The following is a 24398-nucleotide window of genomic DNA, read 5'->3' as shown; positions in this document are numbered from 1 at the left end:
TATTAGGTTAAAAGCATATAATATTTACATGAGAGGGAGTAAGTTATTACTTGAGTTTGGCCTTTGTATAACTTCAACTTTAAATAATTTCAGTTACAATTTAACTTGGAGTTTAGTCTAACTTGTGCTTAATTTGAGTGTTGGAGTGGTTTGACTCTAGATCTAAGTCTTTTGCGATTTCCATTTTGAAGTTTTCAAAATTTTGACAATTAGAAGAAACTTATAAAAAAAATTAAAAATCCTTTGAAGTAATTAACAATTTAAAGTCTATTTTGAAGTTTGGAATAAACAAGAATTTCCTTTAAAACAACTCTATTTTAACTTCAACCATTTAACTCTTGAATTATGTTTTGCAATGTTCAGTACCTTAGGAATTGAAAGCATAATATTTGGAAAATTTTATGATCTTCAAAAATATTATAGCTTAATTCATATTAATATTAAATTTATGATGATTAAAGACACTGATTCACTCCAAGAAAAAGTGATAGTCGTCTCACAAATTTGATTTCCGATATCAATATTGTTATATTTTCTATTAAAGGTACATTAATGGGTGAAGAAGGTTATAGTCACAGATTCCATAATTATAGAGGATGGAATCGAGGAAATATTATGAATGAAAAAGAAACTAGCTCCACCACCAAGTGGTCCTGAATGTCTGGATGAGCAATGCAATATCATTTCTACCAAGTGGTCCCCTGAGTGTTTGGATGAGCAATACAATATCATTTGGTCACTAGATTGCTTTTGGATAGCCACTTTATGGCTATTATTCCTCTAGAATTTACTTAGATAATGGTCACTTGTTTGATTAGCTTTGCTTTTTTGAATAAGCCAAAAAGAAGAAGCTAATTACCAAGCAACTAATTGACTGTTGGACCAAGCATGAGTATATGAACCATCAATGGATGGTTAAAATTAATTGTGCCTTCATTCTTATGTCCATTCATGTACAACTAATTAATATGCATATTTCAATATCAAATTCTTGTGAACTTTCGAATATATAATGCAATTAATAAGATACCAGAATTGATAAAATTTGAATTTGAATTGAATTAAATTTTATCATAATTGGTTTTCAAATTTGAATGTTAACCACTTCAAATTTTGAATTTTAGGCTTCACTTTGAATCTTAAATGCAACCAGCATGGATCCTACCCATTAGTGTGCTATTCAATTACTCTACTACAAGGGATCTAGATCGTTCTAGGCATTACGAAACATCTCAATTTTCCATTATCTTAATCTATCTTCAACTAATATCCTACACATAGGATGATTAATGGGCGATATTTTGATTTCATCAAAAATCAGGATTCACCTATAACTCTCGGACTATAATCCGATGGCTAATAACTGCTTCATTGGTAATCATCTTATCCTAAGCCTACTAATCTAATGATCACAATATAGAATATTACTCTTTCCATGTATTATTGATATTATTAGAATATCAATATTTATCATTGGGACAAGCCATATCAAATTCAAAATTTTTTGTTTTAACAATTAAATTTCAATCATAAAAATCTATATTTTCTATATTTAAATTTATAAATCATTTTAAATAAAATATGATTGATATTATTTTTATGTATTATTAAAAATATAATTTTTATTTTTAATTAAAATATTAATATTCATATTCTATATATGGTTCTGCTATAGTATTCAATAAGTGTATATTGAAAAGTACAATCAATCAAATTGGTAGTATATGTGCATTGAAGTACAAAATAATGAAACCAATATATAGAACAATAAAGCATAAATGTTTCATTATTTTTTATGTTTTATTGTTCTATATATTGGCTTCATTCTTTTGTACTTCAATGCTATTATTTGTATCTATTCATATTCTTTTGTAAGTTGATCCTATTATTTGTACCTTTATTCAATAACTTAGATTTTATGTGTTAGATTGATTAAAGAATCTAGCCATTTTCTAAAATAATTTATGTCTCAAGTTTGGGTAGTTATTTCTTCATGTTTTTATGACTATTCTTAAAAACCATGAAAATTATTTTTGCCTTTAAAATAAAATTTTCTTTTCTATGACTAGTTGTTATCATTATTCTTTCGCAATCTAGAGAAAAGTTTTTCTGAGTCCTTTCAAGCATCTTTCTTGGCAAAATGTGGAGAGAGATTCTTGAAAATTGGTGAAATTGATGTTTTCTATCTCTTGAAACTTCTAAGCACTTGGTAAAATTAAATATTTAATGTTTAATAATTTACATAATTTTAAATTAAATTATACTTCAATTATTTATATGAATTTTAATATTTAATTATTACTTAAATATTAAGGTTGTTTATCATTACCAATTAAAATTTTTTTTTCTAAACTATTAAATTAATATATTGACAGTTATATATTATTTATGCAAAAAAAGAAACAATGCAAGAAAGAGACATAGCTTATGAAAATGATTGTATTTTAAATATATGAAACAACATTTAAGGTCTTGTAAACATAACTTAATTTTAGAATTTATATATATATATATATATATTAGGAACAAATTTTCAATTATGGATAAAGCATCTCATCATCCTGTTGTTGTAAGTTCCCCCACCTTTTCTTCTTAAATGATCTCAAATTATAGGGATACTAATATGAGAAACCTGTAAATTTACCCTTGCTAATTAGTCTCAAATGGATGGATAATAAGAATGACAAATTGCTTGTGTGGTAGGCCATGAACTTTTAAAAATGCTCCTGTAGCTGAGTGGGTCCAAAGCATGGATTAAGACTAATCACCAACCACCTCTTTGTAAATCCTGTGGCATATATCATCGTGCTTGTGGGCATCCTCAAATGGTATTAAAGGGACTCTGCGGTGATTGTGGAAGCACCCCCACCAAATCCCTCACTTCTAAAGCCTTCTGCTCTGCTCTCCCTCACCAAAAACACTCTCATGGCGGATACCAATTACACCAAACAAAAGAAACGTATTGAAAAATTGTACGAAGCTTTGAAAAAAGAAACCCCGTATGTGGCCCAAGTCTGCGGTGATCAGCCTCCTGAATACCCATTGCAGAGAATTAGTAAGAGTCACAACAACACATTCCTTCATCTGGCCATTCGCTTCAAACAAAAGGATCTAGTAAACGAGTTACTGCAAAAGTTGACCGCAGACGGCTGCCATCCACTTTCCAATATCAAAAACGACGAAGGCAACACTATACTCCACCAACTAGCCTCCAGCAATACCATGAAAGATGTAGCAGAGAAGATGGTGGAGAGATATCAGGTCGAAGATCCGATGTTGCTAATTGCGCGTAACGACTTCGGAGAAACGCCTATTTTTGGTGCAGCCCGCTATGGTCAAATTGAAATGTTTAAGTTTCTGGCCGTGAAAATGGATTTAAACAACAGGAGTGAACGAGAAGTTAAACGCCATTTGCAGAGGGATGATAAAACAACAGTTCTTCATATTTCCGTCACCACTGAGTGTTTTGGTGAGTTATTATGCTCTGAGGTTCCGATTGGTTGGCCTTATAGGATAATATATTCATATCTTATGATATGAATTTCTTGTCCAAATAAAATATGATATTTAACTAATGTATTCAATAAGCTATGATATGTTACACTTATATTTTGTTTGTAAAATAATATATATAGCTATTTTTTAATGATTTTTTTTTCTATTTTATAAAACAAATAACATTAAAAGAAACGATAAAAATAAATAAGAGATATTAAAAAAAATAATGAATAATATATTTCACAACTTATTATATCCCAAGTTTGATTAAATGTATAATATGATATGTAATGAGATAACTTATTTTATCTCATGAACAACAAACATTAGATAAGATATAATATCTCTTCTCTTATTTATCTCATGTTATATCAAACCAATCAAATATAACTTTAATTCATCTATAAGGTTATGCTTGGTTGGCGAGATGAAATAGAGTAGGATATGTATATGGTACGATATCATATCCTATTAGACAATAATTAAATATCATAAGATATGACTTCTAATGAGATATATAATAGTAATTAAATATCATAGGATATTATATATATATTAAGATAGCAGATTCAATGAGATATATTATGTTATACTATCTTTATATTTAATTTGTAAAATGAATAAAAAAAAAATGGAATATATATTATTCTTAATGCTTAAAATAAACATTATATCATATTCCAATATTTTCTATTTAAAAAAATTAAGTTGCTCTTATATTTAACAATATTGATGATTAAAATATTTAAACTTTATAAATAAAATTTTTTATATTATGTTATTCAATATATAAAATTAATTTTTATATATTATATATTAATATTATTTTATAAAAAAATTTTAGTTTTTTTAACCATAAATTGAATTTATAATAAAAAATTATTTTGCAAATGAGTATATAAAAAATAAAAAACTGATTAAAAAATAAATTTATGATATATTAGTTATGTATATCTCATATATTAACATGAGATCAACATTTCTCATGTAGAAAAAATAAATAAAAAATGGATAATATATCTCATTGTGTATCATATCCTATACTTGGTTGAATATTTGATAGGATAAGTGATGAAATAACTTATCTTATTCGATCACCAACTAAACATGGGATATGATATAATATTTCTTTTCATTTATATAAATTTTAAATATTTAATTTCTTTTATTGTATTTAATTTTTCTTCAAAAATTTCAACATATATTAAGCAAGAAAATTTGGAATTTTTTTTTTTACTTCATTTTACAATCCAAACAAAGCCTTGTTTTATAGTCGGCATAAGTGCTGAAAATTTGAAATATTAGTGCATGGTCTAATTAAAGTCTGGGTTGATGTGATTATAACTCTTTGAAGGAACAATTTAAGAAATATTTTTAGCTTCTTGAAAATAGATTTATTATTATCCGTTTTGATACATATCCTGTTTTTTATTTTTAAAATAAGAAAAGAGTATCAACTTTATAGAAGATATTATAATTTTTTAAAAAAAATATATTGAAAAGGTAATGGTTTTAAATAATTGAGGTATCAAAATATTTTAATTACTTCAAATTTAAAATTTTTTAAAAACATCATATAAATCTATACTTTTATATAAGAGATTCTATCTTTTATATAGAATTTATTACCATGATTTGCTTTTAAAAATAAAAACTAAAAAGCATATCCAAACCAACGTTGTTGTTACCAAATCTAAATGAGATTATGTAAAAGTTTTCTAATTTTTAAACAAATATTAACTTTGTGGTCTTTTGGCCAAAAGTTACTATATTATAGCTTTTGCCACTTTAAATCTTAATATTTTCATTCAAACAACTTTTTAAATGTAATCAAATATAAAATAAAAGAGCTTTTATTATTCCAAAAAACTCTTTTTTAGGTCTAAAAATGGTACCCAAAAGTGTATTGGATAACATAAATCATAACCCACTTCAAGTCTTTTAAAAAAAATATATTTAATTAGTTAAGCTTTAAAAGCATGTGTTTGTACAATGGACGTTTAAGCTTTTAGGACATATCATGTCTTCTTTTCAAAGTTGATAACATTTATGTAATTTGCATATACATTTTAACCTAGATATCATGTGGATCATAGAAATGGGGAAAATTGAAGAAAAGAAAATAAAGAAGAAACTAAAAGAATTTTTTTTAAAAAAAAATTAAATAAAAAATTTAAACTCAATAAGCTTTTCTTAAATCTTCAAATTTATTTTTCTTTGTGTATAAAAATTGAAGAGTTCATAAAAATTTATAAAAATTAAATAATTTAGACTTTATTTAATTAATTAAATAAAACAATTGATATACATATTTCTCTTTCAAATATGTTTTGGAATGCAAAGACAATATTAGGCTACTAATGTAATATTTTTGTTTTTTTGCATTATCTCTAAAAAATTAAAATGAAATAGACTTGGCCCTCATCATTGCGAGCACCTACCCATGTTTAATTGAAGAAAAAGATCATGATTCAATGACTGCTCTTCAATATCTCGCATGCAATCCAAGTGCATTTGGAAAGAATATGAAAATGAGACAAGGAGTCATGGAGGAACTTATGATCACATTAGATCCATTTAAAGAGCTTGGGAATAACCTCAAGAAGATATTCAATAGTGAGTATAGTACATTTAATTTCTTCCCGGTCATCATCTATTCTTCATTTACTCAATTAGTCTTGTTTTTTCATTTATAAGGGAACATTATTTTAGAAATTGGGTTTGGGCATTAATATAATTCCGAAATGTTATACATTTTTTTTTTATATATTCTCTCTTTTTTTGAAAAATTTAGTTTGTAGTTTGGTTAATTAGCTATCTTATAAATTCCAATTTATTCTTTTGTTTAATTTACATTATTTTTCAAAACAGCATAAGAACATAATATGTTCTTGATTACACAGAACTACTTTAAGGGAAGTGAATCGAATAAAACAATGTATGATTTACATTCAAACGTTCAAATCAATCTAACTCAATTGAACCATTTAATGGCTTTAAAATTAATTTGAACCCAATGGAGGCAGCTTGATACATAGTAGAATGAAATTGAGCAAGTAAAATTTAATGTCTATAATAACTTCCATACTGTGAAATGGGGGCTATAATGAATGTAAGTGTTTTATTCCTCAAATTTTCCTGTCTAATAAAATAAGGATTAGGTCGGATGGATTTTGTTTAATCAAATTTGGTTCTTTTTTTTTGTGTCATTCACCATTAGTCTTTTACCTCAATTTCTTATAATTTCTAAGTACTATCTATATTCATTTCTGTTACATATGTTTATTATTTTGTTCAGTGTGCACCAGCAAAGATAACACCAGCAAAGATACCAGCATGAAAAGTTATAAAAGGTGAGATATGAAAAGTTTTGGTTTGTACCTTGCTTATTTATTTTAAAAGCTTGATGGTTAGTGTTTTTAAAAGCTCTTGCATAAGAAACTCAAAATATAATTAGAAATTTAAAATTTAAGGCTTTGTTTAGATTTACTTACTTTTTTTTCTTTTTTCTTTTTTGAAAAAAATTAAAACTTCTAAGTATAAAGTAGAAACTCTTACACAAAAGATAGACTTATCTTATGTTTTCAAAAATTAGTTTAAAATTTTTTAAATTTGAGTGGTAATTTAAAAAAAATTAATCAGTTTTACAATTATAACATTTTCAACATAAGCTCAAGGAATACTTATATTTTATATAAAAATTAGTAAATGTATCCAGATGGACACTAAGATGTCATTTGTACACACTTCTTATTTTCTATTTTTAAAATTAGAAAGTGATAATAATACCTCTATAAAATATAAAAACTCTTTAAAATTTACTTTATAAAGATAATGACTTTTAAAAATTATTTTATTTTAAAAAAATTAAAGATAATTAAATATGCATCATTACTTCTTTGATATCCTTAAATATATTTGAATTTAATTAATATATCTTTTTTAATAGTAAATGGGTTTAATATATGTGTTTTCAAATTCTTCATATTATTACTAAACATTATATATTTTATCATGCATATATAGTTTTCTTTGATAAAATAACTTAAATATGTATATAATTATTTGTTTTATCATTTCTTTGAGGTTTTTTCTCAATATTTCTATTTGTTTTTATCATTTTTCATGTGACCAGTGTTTTTTATTCAAACTTTTGTTTGATTTTAAAATCAATCCACCAATATTTATGTAATCATTATTTACTTTTGAATATTAGAGTAAAGACTCTTATACAAAAAGTATGAACTTACCTTATATTTTTTAAATTATTTTTAAAAATTTTAAAATTTGAAAGTAGTAAATTTTTTTTTAATATCCCAAATTTTAAAATAGTTTTTAAAAACCATTGTCATTTCAATATAAATCTTTAAGAATTCTTACATTTCATAGAAGAGTTAATGCTCAGCTCAAGCCTACTCCTAGGCTCAAAAAAGGCTTGAATTTTTCTTTTAGGTCTCATAAGAGAAATTCTTCGGATATTGATTTGTCACTACATCAAATTTTGAATTTGAGTCAATAATGTAATTAGTTACATAAATTATATAGGAGATTAGTAACTTAGGTATATAACTTGCAGCAAAGCTATGCAACATCTATATATGGTGGTTTTAACTTCAGATACAGAGATCTCACTTCTTTGAAAGAGAAATTGTTCCAAGGAAGCTAATAAAAGAAGTTAATAAATAAATCATGTTTAGACTAAGGTCCATTTGACATACTGTTTGGGTAAATTCAATAAAGGATTTTTAAATAAATAAATAAAATTTTAATTTTAGAAAATTTATAATATTACATACATTAACCTTCCTTTTGTTTTTTTTTTTTTTTTTGGGAACAACTACGAGTACTTTCATTTTACTTGGAAATTTGAAAAAAAAATTCTATCTTAGAATGTACTTCTTAAATGCAATCAAGCACCTCTAAAAACAAGTGAATATTAAGACTTAATATATTAAGTGACTAACTTAAGGGAAAATAGATTAAGTGAATTTTAAATTTTATAATTTGAGAACTCTAAGTCTGCAGAAACAAATGAAACTATTTTTTCCAAAGGACTACTTCTGATTGGCATTCACCTAATTTTTAATAACTTTTAAAGACTTCTATAATGAAGTGAAAAAAAAAGAGGTTTTCTTAATAGATTAATTGACCAATCACTAGGAAAAAATTGTAAAATGTTCTTCATCATTTATAATGGATTATATTAGAAATGTATTATGGAAAGCTACTGTTGTTGGAGTACCCTATTGATATAATATTAATCACAATATGTCTACTAATACTAGGTCATTTACTCATGGTGCTTTTCAGTATTTTAGTGAATTGAGTATCTCAATACTAGCTATTTGTATGTTTCATATAATATTAAGTTGTTTACTTATAAATTAATATTTATGAGTTTCCTGTTTTAGTAGTTGATTTTTAAATTTGTGAAACACTTTCCTTATAAAAGCAATTTTTTATCAAATGCTTTTCAATGTTATGTCATATTAACCCCTAGTGTCTCACATTACTGAATGTAGATGCTCTCCGACACTTCAAAGACTCATCAAGGTTTTGGTAGAGAAGGATGCTTCATGGCATGCTAGTATTGATTCTCAAGAAGTTGTCCCAAGTAACACTAAAGAGTTGAAAATAGAAGAGCACTCCTTTGAATTGCATCCGAAAAAAGATGGACAAGAGTCTCGAAAAACAGAAGGACAAAACCCTCAAAAAATGGAAGGGCAAAACTCCAACATGAATAGGAAGAGCGATGAAACTCCATTATTTTTGGCAACAACATCAAACATTAAAGAGATTGTTGAAGAAATACTCTTATATCATCCTATGGAGCTTGAGCATACTAATAAGGAGGGAATGAACATATTACAAGTGGCAGTCCGTCATCATGATGAAGAAATTTTTGATATGTTGGTAAAGTCTGAAGTGCTTCCAAGAAGACTATTTTTAGCTACCGATGACCAAGGAAACTCCTTACTACATATGGTTGGCCAAATTAATATAAAAAATCAAGTCAATGAAAAGATGCAAAATCCTGCATTCCAGCTACGAAACGAGTTGATGCTCTTTCAGGTGCACTTCAACTTACCCATTAGTGATAAACATAAACATTGTGTCTATGCATACACTTACTTAAGCCATTTGATTATTAGTCTTCATTACCAAAAAAAAAGAAAAAGTTATGAGGTAATTGATGAAAAATATGTACCTAAGTTAGGAAAATGATAAGCCACTTATTGGGTACTAAATTCCAAATTTGAGTCATGCATTATTGTGGTTAATAAAAACTAGTTCATTGAATAAAAGTATAAAATACTAGTTTTTGATGTAAAATCAAATAAAACCAAACTACTAGGAAATGTAATTTGAATACAATAAATAAGTCCTAAGTAGATATAAATAAAACCATTTTAAAAAGTATAAACAAGTAAGATCATCTTTACCATGTATTAATTTTTCTTTAGTCTTCACTTTTGTGTATTTTCATATACTTTTCTGTATTTTATATACGGAAATTAGTTTTTTGATATTGTAGAATGACCCATCAAGTTATCACTAAGGACTTTTTTAGATTTACACAAGGCTTAGTAAATGCATTGGAAAATAAACACATCAATGAGGTTCAAACTCAAGACCAAGCTAGTCTTGCCATATTAAAAAACGCTAATTAACTTAGGAGTTTTAAGTTACTAGCTAGATAATGAATGATATTAAGCTCACTTGAAGTGAGAGTTAATATTATGTTTGGTTCTAGAAAAGTATCAAAGAAAGAAAAATAATATTGAAAACAACAATCTTCTCATTTTTTTTTTTAGTATATAAAATATAAAAGACATTAAAATATAATGAAAATTAGTTATAAGGTTATGTCATTTTCAAATTATTGTATGTGTGAAAGAGGTAAAATAAGTTTGAAGTAATATATAAGAATAATTTTTATTTTAAGTTTATTTATTTTTGGTTTTTTTACACTTTTTTTTTCTACTTTTTTCCCTTCAAATTTTTTGGAAAATCAAACATAACCTAAAAGTTTATGAATCACCTTGTTTTAATTTGAAGAATTTGTATAAAAAGGACAAGATAATCCACACATTTGGAGGTTATTTTTTCTGAAAGATGGAGGATATTTTTTGTTATGGAATATGTGACTTCTCTTTTAATGAAATAACCCTTTGACTTTGATCCAGTGATAGATGGAAGGATTACAAACAACAAAAATGCTTGTATGTATTACAATTGAACCATGGTGCTACTTGTGATTGTATGTGTGGGTGCAGGACGTGAAGAAAGCCTGTAAGATGCATTTGACCGAGCCTCTCAACAACAATCACCAGACTGCTGAAGAATTATTTGCTGTTTCTAAAGAAGATCTCCATCAAAAAGCCAAGGAATGGCTAATGCGTACAGGTGAGAATTGCACCATTCTTTCTGTTTTCATAGCCACTGTTGCCTTTGCAGTAGCCTACACCGTACCAGGGGGTTCTGATGGAACCACCGGTATTCCAATCCTTAAAGGTAAACCCTTGTTTGTGGTTTTCATTATGGCTGATGTGATCTCCCTCACTTTCGCTTTGACATCTGTGGGTATATTTCTATCCATCCTTACATCCACATTTCCACTACAACACTTCGAAACCTATCTTCTTAAGAAGCTGACGCTGGGAATTAAATTTATGGTCTTCTCGGTCTCAATGATGGCGGTGGCGTTTGGAGCCACTATAGTTCTGATCATGACACATAATTGGGAAAGTGTCTTTTGGTATGTGGTTGCATTTCTTCCTGTTCCCATTTTCTTTCTCTCATATTCACCTCTACGTTCAGCAGTCCTGATGCGCAGCACAGAATTGGTCAAAAAATTTGTTCCAATCCTCCTTCTCCCCTTTTTATTTCCCACTTATGGGGCTTACAAAGGACAGCGCTGGACCAAGAAAAAGTTTCAGTTTTGTTGGAATAATACCCAATCACCTCAGCCAACTGCAGCTCCTTGTACTCAAGTTTGAAAGAAGAAGAACTCTTTTCAGAGCACACGCATGGATGAATGATAACGTATCACCGGAATTGTCCTCTCCTTTTCTATTTCCAAGTAGTAATAGAACATGTCTGTGTGAAGTTAATTAGCATTGTGAGAGTGTTGTATTAATTGATGACTCATTATGATGCATGTATGTTTTAAATTTTAATTTTAGAGATTCTATTTAACTTTTCAATAGTATTTTCTTTCGTGAGAGTTATGAGCAGATGAGATGTTTTTGGGAGAGTATGAGGTTTAGTGTAACAAAGGCAGGTATTCCACTCTTGTTCTATTCCTTTTTATATATTAAATAAGTTCTGGAGCTGAGACAGAACAAAAACTCTAGTGACATCTTCTATTTTTTAATTGATTTTGGTGAGCAACGAGTAAATCAACTTTCTGCGGAATCATTGTATCATGAAGGAAGAGCGTCAATCAACTCTAGGCACAAGATGTTGATTTTGAGACGATGACAGAGACATGGGTTAGAAGGCATGAGATGCCTCAAGTGATGTGGTTTGTAGACCTAGTTTTGAAGACTGATATATATATATATATCACCTTTCGGTTACAAAATGGAGGGGGGATAAATTTCTTGAGACTTTGTACTGCATGTATAAGGGTGAATGGTGGAGTGTGTGCATTCTCATAGTGTGGATTCTTTACTATTTTCATTCAAAGGTGAAGCTAAAAAAGACCAAGTCTTCAGCCTTATACGCACTACCACTCCCCCGATTACTGACACGGTACTTGATCAGAAGAGGCTTCAAATTTGATGATAGAGAAGAAGCGTTTGTCACGATATTTATGAGGTTAACTATTGGGAGAATTTTTAGAATTGAGAGAGTGACAGCGCAGAACATAGCAGACCCCATAGACAAAAGAGAGCTAAGAAAATTACTTCTACACTACCATGCACGCACAACCAACAATAAAAAATCCAATTAATGTTGCATGCATTAAGCAACACTGCACCCTCAGAAGATGCTATCTTTCGTCCATATAGACAGGAAGGCATATCAGAGGCACTGCCTGTACTTGCAACATCAGCACCAGCATGTTCATCAAGCCCTCTTTTTGAGCCTTCTTTCATTCTGCCCTCCAATATGTCAACTGCTTCTACACATCCTATGAAGTCACCTACTTCTAAATTCCAACTTATAATGGCAAGGATGGGCATGTTCCAAAATGGGGAATCATATAATGCAAAAAGTAAAAAATACATCAGAGGATCAACAACTTCTTCTTAAGCTGGTAGATGATATCGCATTAGCAGTGCAACACTTGATTACTACATCTTTTCCAGGGAAGATTGAGCATGCACGAAAGAATGATCATTCCATTGAAGCAACTACAAAAAGTAATGATCCCTTACAAACTGTAGCTAAGACCCTAACAAATCTGCATCAACACTTACCAGTTCCCTATAACAAAATCTACTTCGGATCCTGAACAACATCATATTTAGCAACCTGGAGATATCACAATTAGGGTACAAGAGCCGCATCTTCCTATTTCTTTCACTCCATTAGCTGCAGACAACATGGACCCATCAGTTATCATACTCGAGACACTTGCCAATTTGCAGGAGAACTTTCCAGTGATAATTTCCATGACAATAGTACCAGTGGAGGCCATATACACAAAGGCGCCAACCCTCGTCACCACATCACAAGTGTGTAGGGGCAATACTACATTGTCACCATAAATCTGCATCTAGGATATATGATCCACAATTGCCTTTTGGACATTTATATATATACAAATGCTTTGGGATATACTTCGTTTATATTGTGTAACTGTATGATATTGTACTAACATTATCCCTATAATATTATAAATATGGAATAACTAATTTGCCAGGGGCAATAGTCCCATTCCATACTACTTCTAAGACTCGAGCGACATTTTAGACGATGAATGAAATTATAGAATTTGGAAGCAAAATAATTTGATATCAAAGCGAATTAGAACAATTTCAGGGTGAAATTCATACGTTAATGTGAAATTTATAAATGAAAGGACTAAAAGAATTAGGGAGCGAATTAAGCTGCTGTGGAGTGTGGACATAATCTTTTGGGAGGAGAATGTAAAAATATTTTGGAGCGGAATAATGCATTATGGGAGCAAAATAAATTCTTTCCGTTGCCAAAGGTTATCATGGCAGGCAAGAATTATATATTTGGGAGAAAAATTTATTTCATCCTGTTGTTGCATATATGGTATAAATCATTGAGACCATTGTACAAAGATATAGGTGGTGTTTATTTTTTTACTTAATTATAAATAGAACCTTAATACTTAATAGTGTTAAATATTAGGTTGTTTGTTTTTGTAGTATTTTATTTTTATTAAGTATTAAAAAGTACGAGTAAAAAAAAAAGAGTATTAAAAAGTAAATAAAAACCAATATGTTATTTTTTCTATTTAAAAAAAAGCTATATATTTTGGTTTTTTCTATTTAGTAAAAATTTTATAATAAGTCATGAAAAAGTAGAAAAATAAACAACCTAAATTCTGAAAACAAATTGCTTTCAATAAAAAGCCAAAAAAACAAACACCACCATTGAATTTGGGTACAATCATATGAAACTTGGAGTATAAACTTTTCAAGCTAGTTATAAATCTTATATTTGGGAGAGGAATTATAAAGAGTAATTGGATATTGTAGGATCGATGGAGGAATTGGACAAATTAGGAGCACACTTGGGAGCCATGGGAGTGGAATGGGACAATTTAGGAGTGAAATAAAAAAATTAAAAAAGTAGTTTAAAATTCACATTTTTTAACTTTCAACAATACTTATGTGTTTTAAATAACTTTAAGTTCAAAAATGAGTTAAAAACACGTCTTTTTTAAAACAATCACCCCAAAATATAAACAAATGAGATAAGGTACAAGAAAACAAGATTTGGACACAACCTAATGAGATAGGGTACAAAATCATAGCACTATCCAATAAACTTGAAAACACTTTATTTATTAAAATTATCAAGTATATTATTTATATAATAATATTTTTATTTTTATTTATTATATATTTAGGTTTTTATTTAATTTGTAATCATTAGCTATTTATTATATATTTTCATTTTATGATAACTATCCAAAAAAATAGTTAAAATCAATAAATATGAAGAGATGAAAGGGGGAAAAAATTATACTTAAAGCATATTTAAAAAGTGTAGAAAGTAAGAAAGAGAAAAAAATAATAACAAAAAATAATAAAAAGTGTAGAATAAATAATATGAAAGGAAATAAATAAATAAGAAAAGTGATATTTGAGGTTGAAAGGTGTCAAAGAGGTGGCGAGAGAATTTTTAAAAAAGAAAGGAAAACCTAAAAAGAAAGTCGCACGTGTGTTGGTGATTTAAAGAAAATGACAAATTTGAAATTATTATTTTGATTACTGTTTAAATGTAGGTGAGAGGTTTTATTTTATATTTTTAAATTTTTAGGTTTGGCCTTGTCTTCGTGGGTGGGATCGGGCTTGAAAGGGGCATTTAATTTAGGGAAATTGGAGGTTTATACAGCTTATAAGAAGACTTTATGAGGTGTTCAGTGGGACAAAAGCCAAGTGTTGAGAACACAGGTCTGATTTTGCCTTTTTTGGTTGGATTTGGTGCGAAAGGGACATATATAATTTATAGAAATTGGAGGTTTTCACAGCTCATCAGAAGACTTTATGAGGTTTGAGTCCACATTTTTTCAATGGGACAAATCTGGTGTGAAAGGGGTATTTAATTTGGGGAAATAGGAGGTTTTGACAGCTCATAAGAAGGTAGTTTATTAACAAGTGCTTAAAATATTTTGGCTCGAAATTAAAAATACATATTGTAAATAAAATTATAAATATTTTTTAACAAAGAATCATAATATAATTTATTTTATATTTTTAATACATTTAAATTAAACTTATTATTATTTTAATATTAAATATGTTTTTCAAATTCCACATATTATGAAACATAATAAATTTCCATACATTGTTATAAAATATCACCAACTTTATCATTTATTCAATGAAATAACCTTAATATATGCATTTTTACCAGTTTTATCATTCTTTTTAATTTTTTTTCTAATATTTTTATTATTCTTAATCAATTTTTATTTTATCAATATTTTTGTTCAATTTTTTTTTTAATTTTCCAATATATTCAATTTTTATTTTATATATTTTTTTAAATTTTTTGAGAACCAAACATAACCTTATAATTAATGTAAACTAACTTGTAATAATAATATACGTGATCCTTCCTTGTCAATTTCCAGGAAAGTTATTTTTAATACATTCTTTTTGGGAAGTATTTTATTTTTGCTAGATGAGATATAAAAGAAATAATTTTCTTATATTTGATTATCTTATGAAAAATATAAAAGAAATCAAATAGAATTAAAAATTTATATATTTTAAAATTATTTAATATTTATATAAATAAGTTAAAATAAGTTAAATAAATTTAAAATAATATATAAAAACAATTCATTCATTTTAAATCTATATTTTTTTTTTATTTTCTATACCTTTTACTTTTTTTTACCTCACAGTTAAACCCTTTTAACTTAATCTTATGGTTACTTGTTGTATACGAGCTCCAAGGGAATTGGAAAATGGAAAGATGAGTACGAGTTAATAATGTCTTTTTTTGTTGTCATTGGGATTAGGGGCATGAAAGGCCGGATTTTTGCGGACATGATGTGGCGTCAAACACCTGCCACGTGGGATGGTAGCTTTCCCAAGAAGACAAATTTTGGATGTTGAAATGGTAGGTTTGGCCAATTTGTTATCAACGGGATCGAGAGTATGAAAGGGGGAATTTCATGGATATCGAAGCTCTCCTTGATAATGGTTTCCGCGCGCACTGTTTTTTATTTTTCAAAAAATAAAAAAGAAAAGATCGACATATTAATTTTTTCATTTAAAAAAATCAAATATTTTAATTTGTTTTATTCATCCAAAAATTCATAATAAATTAAAAAATATATAAAAATAAATCATTTAATGTATGAAAGTAAATTACTTTCAATAAAAAATTAAAAAAATAAATTTTTTTAAAGTATTTAATGTTTAATGATTTAAATAATCATAAGTTAAGTTATGTTAATTATTTATATAAAATTCAACATTCAATTATTACTTAAATATTGAGTTCTTTTTTAAAACCAATTTAAATATTTTTTTCTAAACTATTAAATTGATATATTAACCCTTATAAATATTATTTATTCAAAAAAAGAAAAGTTGGAAGGAGACATAACTTATGAAAATTATTGTATTTTAAAAACACGAAACAACATTTAAGGTCTCTTAAATATAATTTGATTTTAGAATTTATGTAAACTTTTTTATTTTTCTATTTTATAATAGAAACAAGTTTTTGTTTGTGCTATAAAGCACCTCATAATCTTATAGTTATACGTTCACCCGCCTTTTTTTTCTTAACCCATTTCAAATTATGTACATACTAATATGAGAAACCTATAATTTTACCTTTGCTAGTAAGAATGGAATGGTTGGATAATAAGGATGATAAGAAGTTATTTAATTGCTTGTGTGGTAGGGCATGAACAATTATTTTGCCTTTGAAACATTGGTATGTGCATGCACTATTTTAAAGCTACATTGAATGAGCATTAATTTCTTCTCTTTCCAAAGAGGCATCACTAAATTATACAATGCTTTGGGACAAAGAGTACTATAAGATTGTGACCCAACTTTGTGATGAACTTCCGAACCTAGAGAATTATTATTTGCAACTCATTTAACCCCAAAAATATGAAGACCAAATACACACCAATAATTATTATGTGCATTTAGGTCTTATTATTTTATATCTTGTTGCTTTCTATATTAATATTCTTTTGTATTTTGGTCACATTATTTGTACATAATCTTATTCTTTTGTGTATGAGTCCCATTATCTATACCTTTATTCAATATTTTAAACTTCACAACACTTTTAATGGTTTGACTAATTCAACACCCTATAATTTTTTATGGCTATTAAAATATTATCAATTTTTTCTAACAAAAAATAATACAATTTTTTTCTTCATTACAATATTAATATTCACATATTATCACAAACTATTTATCTCCTATCCATTTCTAATTGTAAAACTTTTTTTTTGGTAAGACTTCTATTAAATTTTAATTAATATTATAGCTCTTTACAAAATCAAAATATAAAAGTTATTTTTGAAAACAACAAAACTTATTTTATTTTCTTCTTTGAACTTTCCAAACACTCTTATTTTTTTTAATAATAATAATAATTTTTTATCTTGAATATATTAGAAATATTGACAAATTGATCTTAGGCAGGTTATCCATTTTTTTTTTTTTTAAGATTATATTTAGTTCTCATTAAGTACCAAGGAAAGAAAAAAAAATATATTAATTTTTTTCATGTTTTATTGTATTATAAAAAATATTAAAGAAAATAAATATAATTAAAATTAGTTATAAATTTATTAATTTTTAAATTATTTAATCTTTATATAAGAGAATAAAAAAATGAAATAAATTATAAAAATAATTTATTTTTCTTTTTTTTTTCTCTTTTTTTTCTTTTTTCTGGTTACCTGTGCATGAACTACATGGAGTTGGAAAATGAAAATATATGTATAAATTATACGTCTTGTCACACCTACATAAAAAATGGCTAGGTATGAATATGAAAGTATGAATATGGACATAGTTGGTATGTTTACACTTACCACGTAGGCGCCTCATGAAATGAATTATTGTTCATGGTTCATATTTTTCCATGGAGACAAATCTAGATAATGAAATGATAGGTTTGGCTTTCTTGTTGTCATTGAGATTGGGAGCACGAAAGAGGGGATTTTACTGCACATGATGCGATGTCTCATAACACCTGCCATATACGGGCTGCATGAAATGAATTTTGTAGGAAAACAAAGCTTCTCGCTAGTAGAAAGTGTACGAGTAGTTAAAGATTCTCTTGTTGAATCATGCTCCCTCATTCGATGCATATAGAATCAACTTTTCTTGATTTCTTCACAAATTTATCAATTTTTATAAATAATTTTGAATTTAAAAATTGATTCAATTAATATTAAAAAATTATTAATTAAATTAATTTCAAATCATTTATTAATTTCTTCTTTAAACATGACTAAGGAATTTTTTAATTTTTTCATTAAATAGATAGATTTCAAATTAAATGATATTTTATGTAAGACATGCCACATTAAAAAAAAAAAAAAAAATCTATAATATCACCATTCTTCTGTGGCCAGGATTTTTTTTTTTTTTTTTTTGTCTGGGGCCATCCATTATTGTATTCTGCTGGACTGCTTGGGAAAAAGGTTTTCTCACTCCTTTCAAGTAATTTTCTCAGCAAAATGTGGAGAGAGGTTCTTGGAAATCAACCAAATTGATGTCTCAATCTGTCAAATACGTACAATCTTTCCACCATATCTTCCCAGCATTTGAACTTCAGCCCTATCCATTGATCTATGTTGTTCTTGAATGGTACCCAAAAAAAAAAATTAGAAACTTCAGCATCATCCATTAATCTTTATATTGTTTTAGAATAGTACAGCTGAATCCATTAATCTTTATATTGCTTTAGAATGGTGCAGAAATGAAAAAAAAAAAAAAAAAAAAGGTTGAAAGCTAATTATAAGCATTCAGTAGAACTAAGAATTTAATGATTTAAATAATTTAAAGTTAAATTATGCTTATATTATTTATACAAAATTCAGTATTTTATTATTACTTAAATATTGAGGGTTTTTTTTTTTTTTATTAAAATCAATTTAATTGTTTTTTTTTAACTGTTAAATTGATATATTGATTCTTATATATATTAGTTATTAAAAAAAAAAAAACAATTGAAGAAAGAGATATAAAATAATGAAAATTATTGTACTTATGAAACAACATTTAAGATCTCTTAAACATAATTCAATTTTAAAATTTATATATATATATATATATATATATATATATATTTCTATTTTATAATAGAAAAAAGTTTACAAAGCATCTCATAATCTTATTGTTATAAGTTTCACTACCTTATTTTTCTTAAATCATCTCAAATTATATACATACTAATTTGAGTAACATATTTACCTTTGCTAATTAGCGTCGAATGGATGGATAATAAGAATGATAAGAAGTCCTTTAATTGCTTGTGTGATAGGCCATGAATATTTATTTTGCTTTTGGAACATTAGCATGAGCATGCACCATTTTAAAAATGCATTGATGGAGCATTAATTTCTCGTCGCTCTCCAAAGACACATCATTGAATTGTACAATGCTTTGATTGACAGAGGGTATTGTGACCCAATTATACTGTGAATTTCCTAATATATTAGAGAGAATTATTATTTGCAACTCGTTTAATGCAAAAAATATGAAGACCAAATACATTCCAAAAATTGCCCATCCATCCTTTATTGTGAAGTCTTCTCCTCTACTCTCCCTAGCAGCATCTTTAATTATATGCTTGCTTCTCAAATCCAAGCTCAACCACATCTTTAATTACATTAAAATTTTCTTCTTTATTTCCAATGTAAATCAAACAAGAAATTTGGATTCCTTTGATTTTAAATTTTCCTTTCTATTCCTACTATATTTTACTATTCAAACAAAGCCTTAGACAGTTAGTGCTGATGTAGCGAACTTTTTAAGAAATATCTTTAGTTTTTTGAAGATAGGTTTATTAGTTTTTGTTTAATTTATATCTATTGTTATTCTGGATGACAAAAAAAAAGGGGGGATGGTGCGGGGCAAAGTGAGTGTAGTAAATTCTCATATTTGCCCTATCCCATTTAATGTTTTTGTTTTTATTTTTATTTTTTGAATTGTTTTACTTTTAAAATTTTAAATTGTATTAAGAATAAATACAATTTATAAATTGATAAGTATTATAAATATTTGTAATTTATTTTTATGAAAAGTAATATTTTGTATATGTTAAAAAAGTTAAAAAATAAAAAAATTAATTAAAATAATTTTTTTTAATATTATATATAACTAGGACAGAATGAGCTAAAGTCAAACTTGAACTCAACATGATCGCATCCCTAGTTTAATTGCTCAAACTCATCTTGAACAAACTTGTTTTATTATATATATATATTATTGTCATTTCTAATGTTTGCATTGAAGGAATAATGGTTTGAAAAAAAAATTATTTAAAAATTTCACGTATAAAAAATTTTAACTACCTCAAATTTTGAATTTTTTAAAAATAATTTTAAAAATATAAAATAAATATATACTTTTTGTAAAACAAATTCTATCTTTTATATAAAATTTATTTCTGCATTTGACCTTTAAAAATAAAAGTAAAATGTACATCCAAACATACATGTAATACTAGTTACAAAAGTTACTATACTGTAATTTTTTATACTTTAAAGTCTTGATATTTTCATTCAAAGAATATCTTGAATGCAATCATGCAAATATAAAACAAAAGATCTTTTATTATCCAATAACTATTTTTTAAGTCTAAAAATATGGTACCTAAAAGTGTATTGGATATCAAAAATCAGGACCCACATAAAATTGTTTAAGAACCGTATATTTAATTGGTTAAGCTTAAAGGCTTATCATGTGTGTTTGTCCCTAGGTAGCCTAAGCGTCTAGGGCATATCATGTTTTTTTCTTCTTTTCTTTTTTTTTTTTCAAAGTTCAAAACATTTATGATACTAGAAAAAAAAAATTGCCTTAAGTAATTTTCATATGCACTTCAATCAATCTATCATTTGGATCCGAAATAGGGAAAATAAAAAATAAAATAAAATAAAATAAAATAAAAGAATTTAAAAGAAAAGTTAATAATAAGTTTAAACTCACTAAACTTTTCTTAAATACATTGTTCAAACTTATATTCACGTACATAAAAAAATAAAATTGAAGAGCTTATAAAAATATATAAATTTTAAATAAATTTGATTTTATTTAATTAATCAAATAAGACAATTGATAAGAATATTTCTTTTTCATATATTTTTGGCATGCAAAGATAGCATTGGGCTACTAATTTAACATTTTTACCTTTTACTTTATTTTTGCAAAATTAATATGAAATAGAGTTGGCCAACATCATTGCGAAAAGCTTCTCATATTTAATGGAAGAAAGAGATCAAGATTCAATGACTGCTCTTCAATATCTTGCATGCAAACCGACTGCATTTGGAAAACAAAAAAAGGAAGAAGAGACAAGGATTCATGGAGGAACTCATAAGCTCAAAAGCAATAGAATTAGAACCATAAATTTTGGACAAACTCATTGTCACGAGTATAGTATATTTAATTCTTTCCATCATCTATTCTTCATTCAATCAAGAATTACTCCTACTTTTTCATTAGAAGGCAATATTTTTGTGGAAATTGGGTGTGCACATCAATATAGTTTTAGAATGCTAAATATACTTGTGAGTGTTTAGGTGGGTTGGAAATTCCGGACAAAATTCCTAAGTGTCCCCTAACTCGGCTTTCCAATTCCTATTCGGACTACTTGACTTTGAAAACTAAAACTTTGCTTAGAGGCCAAGGTATGTAGTCGAGTGTGTGGTGATTGAATATGAATCAACCCGATTTTTAATCTTTAAATGTGTTAGAAAGTTGGGAAAAATGTTTTGTGGTGCAAGACTTCTATTCCCCTGTTTTTGGATCGATCCAGGTGCAGGGGTGGATTGATCTAACTAATCTTCTTTTGATCAAATCTCAACCATCAGATTAAGGGCTTCTTTTTACACTTTAAAAATCAATTTTCTCTCATTTTATGGAGTGGGTGGTTGCAGAAAATGTGGAGAGAGCAGCCACACTCCTTGTGTTCTTCATTTTCTCATTTTGTTTTCCTAATTTGGGGTTTTTGATTGCAAAAAAAATCCACTTCTCTTAATGTTTTCCAAACTAGTTTTTAATGGATTTTCTGGAGTACTAAATGGGTTGATTCATTCCTTCATTCACATCTCAATCTCTCATTCTATTTGGGTTTGGGTACATACCCATTTTCTTCTTATGTGGATTCAAGAAGAGGTCGGGATTGAGCTTGGTGCGGACTCCAAGTGTGCTCCGAAAGAAGAAGGTGAGAAGCTGAAAGTGAAGGTACTAGTCAAGTAGTTTGGGAAGGATTGGTTGGCTTGAGCTAGGTAAAACCTTGTACTCAGTTTTTATTCTTCATAGTGGAGTTTTTCAATCGGTAATAGGCCCGTGGTTTTTGATCTCTTCGGAGGTTTTCCACGTCAAAATCCAACGTTCATTATCTCTTTCGCTCACTTTACATTTTGATTTATTCTTGAGGAGTGTTGAAGTATTTGCATGTGTTTTGCATTTCTTAACTGTTGGGAGAGTGTTGATGCATACATTCTTGCTTGTGGATGTTATGTTTTGTTGAAAAGTTGTTGGAATAGAAAGTTCTTGACATTGAGATAGTCTAAAGTTAGGTAATCTTTGTTGGGAGATTTTTTAATTTGTACTACAACACCTATTCACCCCCTTCTAGGTGTAGTCCATTATTGAGATTCACCTTTTCAATTGGTATCAGAGCGGGTTTTTAAAAGAAAAAATCATTTTCAATCCTTGAATCTCAATCATGGAACCTCATCAAGAGGGAACTTCCATTGGGAGACCACCATTTTTAAAATGTGAAAATTATTCTCATTGGAAATTGAGAATGCAATATTTTCTCAAAATGCAAAGTGAAAAAGTTTGGAACACCGTTGAATTTGGTTGGTCTCCACCTAAGGTGTTGGATAGAGAAGGTAGACTAACTAATGTTATCAAGCCCAAGTTGGAATGAGATAGAGGTGATAATGAAGCTAGTGAGAATAATGCTAGAGCCATGTATGCCATTAGCATGGATGAATTCCGTAGGATAGCCACATGTACTTCGGCTAAGGAGGCTTGGGATATCCTCCAAGTGACTCATGAAGGCACTAATGCTGTGAAAGTGTCCAAACTTCAAATGGTGACCTCTAGGTTTGAAACAATTAGGATGGAAGATCATGAGAATTTTGGTGAGTTTCATGCAAAACTGATGGACATTGTGAATTCTAGCTTTAATCTAGGTGAGCCCATCCCTAATTCTAAAGTGGTTAGAAAAATTTTAAGATCTCTACCGGAGAGATTTAGAGCAAAAGTCACCGCCATTGAAGAGTCCAAGGATGTGGATTCCTTGAAAGTGGATGAACTTGTAGGTTCACTCCAAAATTTTGAAATGACTCTTGGATCACCTAGGAAATCAAAGGACATTGCCTTGAATGCCATTAAAGAGGAGTCCCTAGGCTCCGAATGTGAGGGTGATGAGAAAATGTTGGATGGAGAAGTTTCTAGATTTGCTTGAAAATTTAAAAAATACATGAAGTTCAAGAAATATAAGAAGAAGTCTAAGGAAGATGCTAAAAAATGGAATAATACAATGGGAAAATCAAATGTAAAAGACAAAAAGAAAGACAAGAGTGTCAAAAAGGACCTTGAGGTTGAGTGCTTCAAGTGTGGAGGAAAGGGGCACTATGCCACTAAATGTCCCTCAAAGAAAAAAGGAAAGAAAGCCATGCAAGTCACTTGGAGTGACACAGAATCATGTCAATCTAGTGAAAAAGAATCCAATGCTAATGAGGAATGCACTAATTTCACAGCCTTTATGGCAAGTGTTATTGTTGAACCACTAAAAAATGAGGCACTTAGTGATTCTTGTGAGTCAAGTGACTCTAATGGTGATGAAATGAGTTTTGACTCTGCATATGAGACTTTGTACAAGGAGTGCTTAAGTCTCAAATAGGAACAAGTTGAGAGGAAGGCTTTTAAAAGGAGTTTAATCCATGAGATTAAAACTTTAAAAGGAGGGAAAAAGTCTTTGCTAGATAAAATTGCCTTTCTTGAGGGTGAACA

General features: G+C 27.9%; 1 protein-coding gene across 1 annotated transcript; it reads left to right on the top strand.

Annotated features, from left to right (window-relative positions):
- Window positions 1-2910: 2910 nt before the first annotated feature.
- On the top strand, window positions 2911-11699 carry LOC117923240. Its single transcript, XM_034841460.1, has 5 exons — window positions 2911-3469; window positions 5911-6114; window positions 6797-6851; window positions 9021-9570; window positions 10776-11699. The coding sequence occupies exons 1-5, from the start codon at window positions 2926-2928 to the stop codon at window positions 11496-11498; spliced, it is 2076 nt and encodes a 691-aa protein (XP_034697351.1). The 5' UTR covers window positions 2911-2925; the 3' UTR covers window positions 11499-11699.
- Window positions 11700-24398: the final 12699 nt, after the last annotated feature.

The sequence above is a fragment of the Vitis riparia genome, chromosome 10, assembly GCF_004353265.1.
Source record: "Vitis riparia cultivar Riparia Gloire de Montpellier isolate 1030 chromosome 10, EGFV_Vit.rip_1.0, whole genome shotgun sequence".
Taxonomy (NCBI): Eukaryota; Viridiplantae; Streptophyta; class Magnoliopsida; order Vitales; family Vitaceae; genus Vitis; species Vitis riparia.
Note: the sequence above shows the minus strand (reverse complement) of the source record. Positions and strands in the feature narration are given on the sequence as shown.

Bases quoted from the DNA above. Each gene is read 5' to 3' on its own strand.
- LOC117923240 (XM_034841460.1), top strand. From the start codon at position 2,926: ATGGCGGATACCAATTACACCAAACAAAAGAAACGTATTGAAAAATTG. The intron at 3,470-5,910 runs GTGAGTTATTAT...AAAATGAAATAG, and splicing joins CGTCACCACTGAGTGTTTTG to ACTTGGCCCTCATCATTGCG. The intron at 6,852-9,020 runs GTGAGATATGAA...TACTGAATGTAG, and splicing joins AGCATGAAAAGTTATAAAAG to ATGCTCTCCGACACTTCAAA.